This window comes from Phoca vitulina, unplaced genomic scaffold (assembly GCF_004348235.1).
Source record: "Phoca vitulina isolate PV1807 unplaced genomic scaffold, GSC_HSeal_1.0 scaffold23, whole genome shotgun sequence".
Lineage (NCBI taxonomy): Eukaryota > Metazoa > Chordata > Mammalia > Carnivora > Phocidae > Phoca > Phoca vitulina.
Window position 1 is genome coordinate 10,351,666 of NW_022589726.1, and position 13,601 is coordinate 10,365,266.

General features: G+C 34.7%; 1 protein-coding gene across 7 annotated transcripts in view; it reads right to left on the reverse strand.

Annotated features, from left to right (window-relative positions):
- The window catches only part of MON2 (MON2 homolog, regulator of endosome-to-Golgi trafficking), a 102,185-nt gene that overhangs the window by 52,568 nt on the left and 36,016 nt on the right, over positions 1-13,601 (reverse strand). For all 7 annotated transcript variants that reach the window (XM_032420219.1, XM_032420218.1, XM_032420216.1 and 4 more), the window contains 4 exons: positions 8,359-8,483; positions 7,854-7,990; positions 6,592-6,745; positions 1,407-1,639 (listed from right to left, as the gene is read on the reverse strand). In XM_032420219.1, coding sequence (XP_032276110.1) covers positions 1,407-1,639; positions 6,592-6,745; positions 7,854-7,990; positions 8,359-8,483 — 649 coding nt within the window. The remainder of the gene's footprint in view (positions 1-1,406; positions 1,640-6,591; positions 6,746-7,853; positions 7,991-8,358; positions 8,484-13,601) is intronic.

Genomic DNA, 13,601 nt, shown 5'->3' on the forward strand with positions numbered 1-13,601 from the left:
TAATACCGGTTCCTATTCCGTTCCCCTTCGTGTGTGTGTGTGTGTGTAATACCGGTTCCTATTCCCTTCCCCTTCATTGAGCCAAACTTGGCAGTGTAACAAGCTGTTCAGCCAGGAGATTGATTTCTATACACTGGGAATCGAGCAAATGAGTAAATCCACTGAATAAACTGGGACCAAGTTTCTCACTTTCGGAGAAGGTAGTTGAAAACATGCAAAGTTAAAAATAAGCCTTGTGGTATTAAACCAGAACTGGAGAAATCTCATTTAGACATTTTTAGACAAACATTTTTAAAATGTAAAGAGGTGTGTGTGTGTGTGTGTATTTCCTTTTCAAGTAGTAAGAAGCACACAAGTGCCCATGTGCTAGTTTCTAAATACTAAACTAAAAGGAGTGAGGGCTCCTTAGAAAAATAACTGATTCCTGGGCTTGGCAAGAAAGATCCAAGATGAGCTTGGAACACTGTGTTGTGTCAGATAGTGAGTAGTGCTCAGAAAATGATAAAAGGACACAGTGGCCAGTTTGAAAGGGGTCCCACTGGCCATATCAGGAACAATCTGAGAATTAAACCAAATAACGATAATCATATTGTAACCTTTCAAATAAAATAGAAATCCAAGAATCCATACTAATATAAATGAGAAATTAAAAAAAATAAATGGGAGAGAAGGGAAAGCTCTCTTTTATAGTAGAGATCTCAAAGTATTTCTCCACAAAAAGTTCATAATTAATCTTACACTGAAGAAACCAGCCAGACACCGTATTAACCAAATGACAAAAGTTAACATTACCAATAATGAGACATCCTGATAATTGTATGCTCCTGCTATGTTGATAGACTATGTTTAACACAGCAATATTTTTATGGTAGCCCTAGCAAAAATGAGTAAATTGAATCTAATTATAAGGAAACAAAAGACAAACCTAAACTGACTAGCCTATACTCTTCAAAAATGTCAAGGTCATGTAAGACAAGAAAAAACTAAGGAAGTGTTCTAGATTAAAGGATAGTATAGCAACATAGAACTAAATTCAACATGTGATCCAACATAAAAGACATTATTGGGTCAACCGGCAAAATTTGAATGAGGTCTGGGATAAGATAATACTGGGTTGATGCTAAATTTATGATGGGATTGTACTGTAGTTATGTTAGGAAACTGTATTTTTCAGAAAACACTAAAGTATTAAGGGGTAGTGGAGCATTATGTTTGCAACTTATTCTCAAATAGTTCAGGAGAAAAGTATAGTGACATATATAAATAGAATGATAACACAAATAGGATAGTGTTAACAACTGGGAAATCAGGGTGAAGGATATATGGGAACTTGAGTATTTCTGCAAATTTTCTGTAAATTTCAAATTATTTCAAAATAAAAATTAAAAATACAGACATCAATATACCTATTTCCTTATCCATTTGGTCTGATGTTGACTGTAATTCTTGCTGTTCTGATGACTGTGTTGGTGAAGAAGCTGCTTCAGTGGTAGTCTGACATTCTGTTTCAACCTCTCCTAACTCTCCTTCAATCATACTAGTGATTCCACGTACTAGGTCAAGCAAACAATGGAATGCCACAGACATAGCATAACCTTCTGGTATAGTTGGGGGCTCAACTTTGTCCAACATCTCTAGGCTGAAATTAAGAAAAAACACTAATTAAAAGCCACGATAATGAAAATATATAAAAGTATTTGTAGTTCAGAGAAATGAAGAGCAACAGAATAGGAAAAGTCAACGGACATTACTGAGTTTGTTTCATTTGGAGAAGGGATCCTTTCTCAGTATTCTAAGAAACTGATTAGAAAAATTAAGACCTGACCACTGCCATAACTAATTATTTTAACAATTTACTTTTTGCCTCTCCCCCTAAATGTGCCAGTATTTTAATTGTTGGTATTAGAGAAATAAAGACTACATATAAAATAGAGTAAGACTAAATAGATTATAAAACTTCTCAAACTCTGACTTGGGTGCTTTCAAAATAAGGTACTATAAAATCAAATCAATCCTATAAACAGGAAGATATTTTCACACTGAGAAAGTATTACTGTGAGATATCTAGCTTAGCTATCACCTCAGACACAACCTGCCAACAGGGTAAGAATAATACTCAGAGCATTAATATGTCAAAGTTGAATTTTAGAGCAGTTTCTACCCCATAGTTAGAACAAAGCTTTCAAAAAGAAAGATAACAAATCTTTTGTCTTAAATCATGGCAAATAAGGAATTATGGTTTTAAATTCCTTAAAATTGAAATCCATCAAGATAATTCAATGGAAAAAAAAAAAAACTGGTGGTACTGGAAAAACTGCATATTCACATATAAATGAATGATGGTGGATCTTTACCTTGTACCATATACAAAAATTAATTCAAAATTAACCAATGACCTAAATATAAGAGCTAAAACTAAAAACTCTTAGAACACACAGGCAAAAATCTTCATGACCTCACATTAGGTAATGATCTGTTAGACAGGATACCAAAAGCACAAGCAACAAAGGAAAAAATAGATAAAACTGAATTAGTCAATATTAAAAACTCTTGTGCTTCAAAGGCCACTATTAAGAAAATGAAAGACAACCCACAGAATAGAAAATTTTTGCAAATCATGTATCTGATAAGGGACTAAAGATCCAGAATATATAAGAACACTTACAACTAAATAATAAAAAGACAACCCAATTAAAAAGGAGCAAAGGATCTGAAAAGACATTTCTCCCGAGATGATATATAAATGGCCAATAAGCATGTGAATGAGATACTCAATGCCATTAGTATTTACAGAAATGCAAACTGAAATATGGTAAGATAACATTTAATGTCCACTAGGATGGCTATAATCAAAAGACTATAACAATAATCAAAAGACAGTAAAAGTACTGTTGAGGATGTGGAGAAATTTGAACCCCCAAACACTGTTGGTAGGAATATAAAATGGTACAGTCAGTTGGGAAAATAGTTTGGCAGTTCTTCAAAAAGTTAAACATAGAATAATACATGACTCAGCAATTCTACTCCTAGGTATGTATCCATGAGAAATGAAAACATATGTCTAAGCAAAAAGTTGTACACAAATGCTCATAGCAGCGTTATCTCTAAAAGCCAAAAAGTGGAAGCAATCCAAATACCCATCAATTGATGGAGAAACAAAATACAGTACATCCATAAATTAGAGTATTATTCAGCCATAAAAAGAAATGAAGTACTGATACATCCTACAACACAGATGAACCTTCAAAACATGCTGAAAGAAGCCTGAAAAAGAGTATTTATTGAATGATTACATTTATATGAAATATCCAGAATAAGCACATCAGTAGAAATGCAAAATAGGTTAGTGATTGCTAGGGGGATGGGAAAGGGAGACTGGGGAATGACTGATAATGAGTATGGGTTTCTTTCTGGCTTGATGAAAAAGTCCTGGAGTTAAAGGTGATTATTGTTAGACAGCTTTTGAATACAGTAAAACCATAAAATGTATACTGTGAAAGGCTGAATTTTATGGTATGTGGATTACATCTCAAAAACAAAATTGAAATCACTAAAGATTACAGTAAGTTAATAAAAGAGATTTCCAACCTCAAATTCTAAAAGTTGCTGAATCATAATCAAGACTGGAAGTAGGTAATTTGTAAAGAAATGCAAAACTCAGAATAAACAGTAACAACACCTATAAATAGCTACCATTTGTTGTGTAATAACTCTTGGCCTGGGACTCTAAGGGATTTTTTGATGTATATTATCTTGTTTAACTCCTCACAAACCCCTAAAAGATACAGATGATGAAACTAAGGACTAAGGTGACACAGTTATCCATCAACAGTTCTTAGTTGACTCTAAAGCCTATCAATTTAACCCCTAGTATGTGCCAAGTCTGACTCTAAAGCCTATCAATTTAACCCCTAGTATGTGCCAGCTCCGAGGATTTTAAAATTTAGGTAATCAATAAAGATATAGTTATATTACTGATCAAAAGAGATCTAAGCTCAAACAAGGAGGTAAAGTTTATGGGTTTAATCGTTGCCAAGTCAATGAGCCTTTCAGAGCCACACATTAAGCCTATGAGTGCTAAGCATTTTTTCAGATAAATCTCTATTCTCAAAGAACAAATGATCTACTGAGAAAATGCATCTAAAACAAAGAAAGTAATCCTAAATATTCCAAACTCTAATCCCCAAATTCTATGGTAAAGACCTTAAGTGCTAGAATAGGTAAGAGAAAAAGGTGATTTATGCTTATTTTTATTTATACCACAACCTAAAACAAAGCCCACACTTTCTTACCTCAATACCTCAGTGGTATTTTATTAGAACTAGTACATAAATACCAGTTTTAGATAAATGTAACCCATTTATTTAAGTATTTTTAAATTTAAGGTAAAGTTGCAAAACTGTCGCAAGCCCAACTTTGAAAGGAGCCATAGTGTAATCAATCAAAAAGAATATGTCAACAATACTTAGGTCAAAACTACTTCTGTGTTACATTACTTAAGTTTTCAAATGATTATATACTTAAAAAGTCAATAAAAGAACAAAATACACAATCAAGATTTACATGTATGCCTTCAAAGGAAATAGTGAAAATAACTTTATACTGAATCTCACAGCAAATGAATGAATAAAAGATGCCAATTCAACAGGGAGGCTTCAATGGAAACCTACTAATCCATGTGCAAAAGAAAACCCAATATTTTCTGGCTATTTTTGATTTCAGAGGTGAGTAATCTCAGTGTTTATAGCACTAAAAAAACCCCACTATTTATATGTTCCTTTAGAGATTTAGTCCTAAGTTTGCCTTCAAGTGAAATAATGTGCTGTACTCAAAATCATAGTATTTAGTAGCAGAACTAGTTAAAATCCAACTCGCTTAATTTGTAAGGACTAAATTATCAATAAACAATTGGTTTCAGACTTCCATTAATAAAAAAGTAATTCATATAACTTTGCCAAGTATTTACTCTCTTGTCATTCATTTGTTTTAATTTTTCTTCTTCAAGCACACATCTTCACTCTCTCCCTTTAATTATGTTATTTTGCTCAAACTTGTTTCCTCAGAGATCACTTCTGTCACTCTCTATCCCCTTAATTTGTTTTTTCTTCAAAGAATTAACCACTACCCAAGGTGATATTATATGTTTATTTGAACCTTTACTGACTATCTCACTCACTAAAATGTAAGCTCAATGAGGGCAACTAGTTTCATGCTGGGGTTTTTTCAATTTATAAAATGAGGTGGGGAAATGCATGAGATTATTGTCTCCTTCAGTGCTAGAAATCTGATTTCTTTTAAATCTGATAGTCTAGTATACTAGAGCACTAGCCTTTGTAGCAAATAAAAGCTTATATGAAACTATGTAACTTTAATATCTTTTAAATGACTAAGAATAACAATGAATTTTAGTTAAATATTTCAGTCCTCTATGATTCTATACTTTCATAATTACAGGCAAAATAAAGCTGAACAGCAAAATACTATGATTATACTATGTAGACTGACATACCATATAAATTTATCATTTAAACTAGTCAGAGTGGGGGCTGGGCACATGGGTGCAGGGGAGTGGGAGACATAGGCCTCCAGTTATGGAATGAGTAAGTGATGGGAATAAAGGGCACAGCATAAGGAATATAGTCAATGGTATTGTAACAGTAATATAAGAGGACAGATGGCAGCTATACTTGTGGTGAACACAACATAATATATAAACTTGTCAAATCACTATTGTATACTATTGTACACATAAGTATACAATATGTATACTTAGGTAATGTGTGTCAACTATATTCAAATTTAAACAAACAAACAACAAACAACTAGTCAGACACTCTGCTTCACACTTTGAGTTCTGATTACTTGTCATCGGAATACTGTTTCAATTATACATGCCAAGCATTCAAAATGTATTAGTTGACTGTTTAACAGTAACTACAGTAGTGTTAAATCTCTGTAGGATTGATTGCTTTATCTCTGTAGCACTGTAGTTCACTCCGACTTAAGAAAAATCAACAATACACTGCCAAATATGTATTTGTTAAACTGAAATGACTAATGACAATAAAAATAACACATATGGAATCCATTAAACACTTTAAGTTAATTAAACTAAAAGTACTGTGTGTTAAACTCTAAAAAGGTAATTAGCTACACAGTTAAAATAACTTTTCTCACCTATAGAATCCTGAAAGGTAGATATATCACTACTCTCATTTTATAGGTAAAGAAACTGAGATTTTTAAAAAAGTTAACTAATTTGCTGCTGGTGACTCAGTTAGTATTAGAAGACCTAAGTCCAAAGTCATATACTTAAATCAAAAAGCCATATAAAACAGCTAAATAGGTCCTCAGGTAAAGAAATCACATTTTGTTTCACAATACTGTTAACACTAACACATCAGTAAATAGTACAAAAGAAAACAACAAAATCCCATCCTATGTAAAATTCCAACATGTGACAAGAGAAAATTAGTTCTAAATTGCATTAGAATTACTAGGTTTAAAATTCAAAATATAATGCAGAAACATTTTAGGATAAAATAATCCCAATGGCATCATTCATTACAAAATAAAGCTACTACTACTTACTAGGTGGCTTTTGCACTGCCTTGTACTGTTATAGTTAGAATAGGTATCCAAGTTCCTCTATATTCAAATGCTGGTAGCAAAGTAACACCTCCACCAATCCCCAACATTCCTGAGTTAGCTGGTGCTGAGACAGGGCCACCTGAGTTATTGTTTCCTATTAGATAAGGGGAAGAAAGCAAAGATACCAATTTACTAGTTAATTACAAATCCATAATACACAAACATCTGTTCAAATTAAAAAAATTTGTTCTAGGGGCGCCTGGGTGGCTCAGGCGTTAAGCGTCTGCCTTCGGCTCAGGTCATGATCCCAGGGTCCTGGGATCGAGCCCCGCATCGGGCTCCCTACTCGGCAGGAAGCCTGCTTCTCCCTCTCCCCCTGCTTGTGTTCCCTCTCTCACTGTGTGTCTGTCAAATAAATAAATAAAATATTTTTTAAAAAAATTTGTTCTATAAGAATGGATACTGCACGAATAAATGAAGTTTACCAATCCTGTTTTGGCTATTAGAGACTCTATTTCCCCAGAACACCACTTCCTTTTTTATAAAAAAGGTACTAATAAGTAAAACTACTGACAAAAACTTTATAATACACCTTTTGTTAGACCATTTTTTATCAGAAGTGAAAATTAAGAATTAAGAAATCATTAATCAGACAGTAAAAAGTAGAAGATAAATATAAAAAAGGCAAAGAGAAATAAGAAGCCATATGTTGATTTCCAAACAAGCTTAAATCAAGTTTACCTATTTTGTTAAAAGAGAGACTAATAGACCTCCTAAGGTGGTGAACCAGATTCTTTTGAGAGAGGCACAAAACGAAGATCCTTTTTTTTTTTTTTAAGATTTTATTTATTTATTTGAGAGAGAGACAGAGAGAGCACAAGCAAGGGGAGGGGCAAAGGGAGAGGGAGAAGCAGGCTCTCTGGGATCATGACCTGAGCCAAAGGCAGACACTTAGCTGACTGAGCCACCCAGGTGCCCCAAAATGAAGATCCTTCTAAAATGAATATAAGCATCTAAACTCTTATTCTTATGTGATTAGAGAAACTGAAAGTATACCAGAGAAGGAAACATATTCTGGAAAGAACTCAACATAGCTGCCTCAATGAGACTGAATATTCTTTAAGTGTAAGTCTTTACTACCAATACATTTAGGTAATCCAAATTTCTCCAGTCACAAAATTTCTATAAAATATCCTCTCAGAATAGTGAATACAGTAAATCATGGCAGAATATTAAAAAACAGAATATGAATTAGCCTTTACCAGCTTGGTTTGTTGTAGCAGGATTTCCGGTAGGAGGGACAAGAAACAACGACTGTATAAAAGATCCCAGGGCATTCACAATGTCACGAAAAACCTTGGTAGAATGCTGTTTCATATCATAGGACTGACAAAATGACCTGTAAAATAATTTTAAATGTTTCTGAGAAAAACAGCAATTAATATTGATGTATCAGTCTATACTTAAAACTTCATCACACCTGAGTGATTTTACTAAGTTAGTATAAAGGTTCAGACTGAGGTCAATGTTATAAAAAAAATCATCTTGGCTACATTAACCAATAAATTTGGATTGATGGCAATTACTACCCATATTTTTTTGCCCACCTCTCAGTTGCTACCACACTCACACCACTACTGCTCCATATACATAGTATATACAATTTTCTTTGTTTAGAAATCACTAATATTTGGGAATAAATATTTAAACTCTTCCTACTAGCAAACATTAACCTATCTATTTAACAAAATATTACTGTGGTTTTACCTTAAGAGCTGAGGCTGCACACACAGTCTGTGTATTGATTCTACTGCAACAGCTCGTAACCACTGTGGTTTATCTGCATCCAGAAATTTCACCAGAAGTGACAGAAATATCTCACATTCAGTTACCTAAAAAAAAAAATTTTTAATAGTATTTCTTTAAATCTAAGATCAGAATTTATAAATTACATTCTTTGTTCTTAGTGTTATGGACAAACCAATAAAATCTCCCAATTTTAAATAAATTAAAATTCATTTAATGGGGAGTAGAGAAAAAGAAGGGTAAAGCAGTTATATGGGGAAAGCTAACAGTAAAAATAATCAGTCTCTCTCTACGTCCCTACAAACACACACTACAGATCTGCTAACATGGTTAATCTATTACCCTTATTCTTTAGAAAGCACTATGCACCATCACACCATCCTCATTCCTGGCAGGTAGCATGTATCATGTAAACAGCTGATAGGATGTATGTTCTTCTCTTCAATAATACCACAAGTTTTTCCATATGTTCTTTTGCTGCTTAAACAAAGAGGCAATAAGCCTAAGTACGTTTAATATATATTTTCTAGTAGGAAAACAAAAAGGAATCTGTAGCACTTGACAGGTATAAATACATAAACTACTTAGAATAAGGCCTGGTACATAGTTTTGCTTTATAAGTATTAGCTATCATTACCATTATTAATATAAACCATCTTCTCTGCACGCTCTTTGTAAATAAAAATGTTTGAAGCACATTCTCAACATTATGTATTAAATGTCTAATAAATGAGGGGCGCCTGGGTGGCTCAGTTGTTAAGCGTCTGCCTTCGGCTCAGGTCATGATCCCAGGATCAAGCCCCTATCGGGCTCCCTGCTCAGTGGGGAGCCTGCTTCTCCCTCTCCTGCTCCCCCTGTTCGCTCTCTCTCTGTCAAATAAAAAAAAAAAAATCTTTAAAAACATCCCCTAAACATGATAAAATGCCATGCAAATGCAGAGCACATTATTTTTTCTAAACAAATGATCCTTTTAGTAACGAACTGAAAAAGAATCATGCTGGTGACTCACTATGCAAATTGTATCTACTACAGAGTTTTAACATTAGTGGGTCCTCCAAATGTACACTACCTACTTTAGAGTGAAAGTGAAATATAAATGTGGTAGAACTGAAGGCTTATCAGCTAGGTTTTGAGGCCAGAAAACAAAGGCTCTCAGAAACATCATTATATCACAGCCAAAGGAAACACTGCTATAAAACTTGCCTTGAAAAGTGTATCATTTTCTCTCCTGTGGAAGGCAGACTACAGCACATATTAAACAATAAATTTATACTGTAGCCACTAAAATCTTGCGATTTGGGTAAAGGAGAGCCTCTCTCCTGAGGTCTGGAACTCTGTTCTCCCTCTCTCCCTCCTTGCCAAGTGTGAAAGTCTGATCACAGAAGTCGTGTTGAGGTCACTGCATTGTTCTCAACAGCATCAATGGAGGGCGCCTGCTGTGAATCTGTTAAGCCTTTTCCCCAAGAGGTTGAACTCATAGGGAAACAGGTATTAAGATTGGTATCTATGGCCTAAGTCCAATTCCTTGTGGCATGAAGATACTTCATGAACTCCACCGTAAGCATGAAGAGTGATGAATGTCTCTGAATTCGTAGTCTTTTGGTAATGCATAGTAGTCAAGAGACAACTGATGCTTAAGATTAATCAAAGTCATCCTGGTAGAAATTCTAATCACAGTACTACATGGATTTCTGATAGATTATGTACATAAGATAACTGTTGGCTTAGGACACAAGAAAGCCTGATAGAATATTTAAATGCAGGAGTCTATTTCTCAAGGCCTGGTAAGAGGTAACAACCTTATAGTTAATGGATTTGTTAGCACTAAGATCCTTTGTATGTCCTAAGACATGTATGTGAAGAAGTAGAACATTAGGATGGATAAGTCAATTTAGCCCCATTCATTCCTTTTTAAAAGCAGCTAGTCAAAGGCAGAAGAGAGATACGCTGGCCACTTATAATTAAGCTTCATAAATTCCTTAAACATATCTTCCTTAAAAAGATATCTGGGAACAAAGCCTAATGATTCAGAGGACAGAGGAGCACCTAGCTCAGATGATAGAAAAGAGAAAGAATATAGTATACTAGCTATCTTATAACTCTGAATGACTGGGGCATTCCAGTTTCCTCTAGTCATTCTAGATATATTAACAGAACTAACCTTTGAATATTAGCTATCTACACCCCTGAGCTACTTGATAGAATGAGATAAGCTGGTGAATACTGGGGGAGAACAGATTCTCTAGTTCAATGATTCCCGAAAGTGGGGTCAAAGTGAGGTCACAATTATTTTTATAGTAATATATTACTTGCCATTTTCAGTGCATTGACATTTGTACTGAAGGTACAAAAGCATGGTGGGTAAAACAGCTTTATCAAGAATCAAGGCACTAACACCAGACTACACTACTGTCATTGCATTCTTCACTACCACACACATTTTTTTTTAAAAAAGGTCTATTTCACTAAAGAACCATAATGAAAAAAAATAGCATAAATAAAAAATATAATTAAATTACTGATTTTCTTAAGTCTGACCTATAAGTGCATGTCTTTTTAATTTTCTGTGTGACAAAATGAGAATACATATGAAGCGCTTTTGCTATGTATCAAAGTACAATGGTTGTCTGGAGGAAAAGCACAGTTCGGAATTGATCTAGTCACTTCTATCCCCTATCGAACACCATTTTAACTAAAAGAGCAAATGGTAAACTACAACTATTTAGATTTGTGTATATTGCAGACACTTTGTCAAAAATGAACAAAGTAAGCTTGTCATTCTTTAAGGGAAACAAATGACAGTTTTTGTTGCCAAAGATTAGATTCAAGCTTTCAAACAAAAATCAGTATTATTGTATCTACCACTGTGACCTTGACAATTTCTTTTTTTTTTTTTTAAAGATTTTATTTATTTATTTGTTAGAGAGCGTGGGCGAGAGAGAGTGAGCGAGAGTACAGGCAGGGGGAGCTGCAGGCAGAGGGAGAAGCAGGCTCCCTGCTGAGCAAGGAGCCCGATGCGGGACTCGATCCCAGGATGCTGGGATCGTGACCTGAGCTGAAGGCAGCCGCTTAACCGACTGAGCCACCCAGGCGTCCCGACCTTGACAATTTCTTAATAACAGGAGATTTATCTGATACATAGTTAGTGATTAACATATGTCATTTTTAGTATTGTATAAAGTGTTAACATTTGGAATATCTGCACAACTAAAATACATGATATTACAAAACCATGTATGGATAAAAGATAGAATCAGAGCACAAGATGAATCAATGAATTTTAATGTACTAGAGTATGAAAACGTCATTACTAAGGTTTCAGATCCTACACCATTAAACTGTCACTAGTCCAGTTTGGTGCAGTATCAAAGAAGAATATCCACTATTAAGATAATATTAATATCCATGAAGATAATTCTGCCTTTTCCAACTACGTAACTTTGAGAAGCCAGATTTTCTTCATATGTTTCAACCAAAACAACATATCACAACAAGATGAAAACAGAAGATACGAAAATCCAGCTAATCTTCTACTAAGCCAGACATTGAAGCAAAAAACATGAAATCTCTGGGGTGCCTGGGTGCCTCAGTCAGTTAAGCATCCAACTCTTGGTTTTGGCTCAGATCATGATTTCTGGGTTGTGAGACCGAGCCCCATGTCAGGCTCCACATCCATGCTCAGTATGGAGTCTACTTGAGATTCTATTTCTCCCTCTGCCCCTCCTCCAGCTTGCATGCTCTCTCTCTAATAAGTAGATAAATCTTCTTTAAAAACTAAATAAAAAGATGAGGAAATCATTAAAATATATATATATATATACATATTATATATATATATAAAATCTTTGTTTTCCCACTGGAAAAATATTAAGTTTTTATGTTAACATGAATGGGTTTAATATGATCTCAGACTTAATCTTTAATATAATAAATGACAGAAATAATCCACATAGACAAAAGCTCAATATTTTATTACAAGCATAAAAGGATCCAAAGACTAAAAAGTGTAAGAATTATTACTCCAGTATGTCTCCTAGGAGATGTATCATTAGCTATGTTTAAATAAAGAAAACACAAAGAAATGAGAGAGAAGCATTCCATAATTACCTATCTTACCCCACAAGTACCATACCTTTAGCTTCTGCCTTTGGAGAAACTGCAGAATGTCTGCACTTTCCCATACTGCTAAGTTCCAATGTCACAAAGTATAACAATGAGGAACTAATATCTTTTTTCTTTTTTAAAGATTTTATTTATTTATTTGAGAGAGACAGTGAGCAAGAAAGAGAACACAAGCATGGGCAGAGGGAAAGGGAGAAGCAGGCTCCCCGCTGAGCAGGGAGCCCGATGCGGGGCTCGATCCCACGACTCTGGGATCATGACCTGAGCCAAAGGCAGACACTTAACTGACTGAGCCACCCAGGTGCCCCTGAGAAACTAGTATCTTATATAGATCTGAAGAATTCATCTTTATAAACACGGTCCTAGAGCTGCCTTATTAGGAAGAGAAATTTTACCAGTTGGTCATTACCCCCTATGAGTGAAGTACACAGAAGTAGGCATTTTTCTACCTTTAGGTAGTAACATTCAATCTTTCCTATAGCTGGCTATACTGTTATTTATCTCCCTCTTTTATCCCCGCAAGTCAAGGAGATTAAGGTCTAAATACGGAGAATGGTATAGGAACAGTACTGAAAATTTAGCACTAGCAGCCTTGGAGAGAAAAGAAATGAGAACTAAGAAAACAGAGTAGTAGTAAAATGCACTGGAATTAAGAGCGAGGGTTTTGGGGTCTAAAAGAATTCATTAATATCCCAGCTCTGTGGCTTAGAAAGTATAATCTCAGGCAAATTACATAAATATCCTGAGTCTCATTTTTTCAGCTGTGGTAAAGTCTAAATGAATTAATATATGTAAAGCACTTTGTACAGTGTCCAAAATATATGCACTCAAAAACAGCAATTTCATCCAAAATTGAAATTACTGAAGAATAAGGTATCTGTATCTCTGAAAAAGTCACCCGATGAACTGCTACATAAGAGAACTGGTGGACAGAAACCAAGTTCTCAGTCTGTTGGGATACCATAACAAAAGACCACAGACTGGGTGGCTTAAATAGTTTGGCACAGTTCTGGAGGCTAGAAGTCTGAGATCAGGATACCAGCATCATCGGGGTTGCGTGAGAGCTCTCCTCCTAGCTTGCA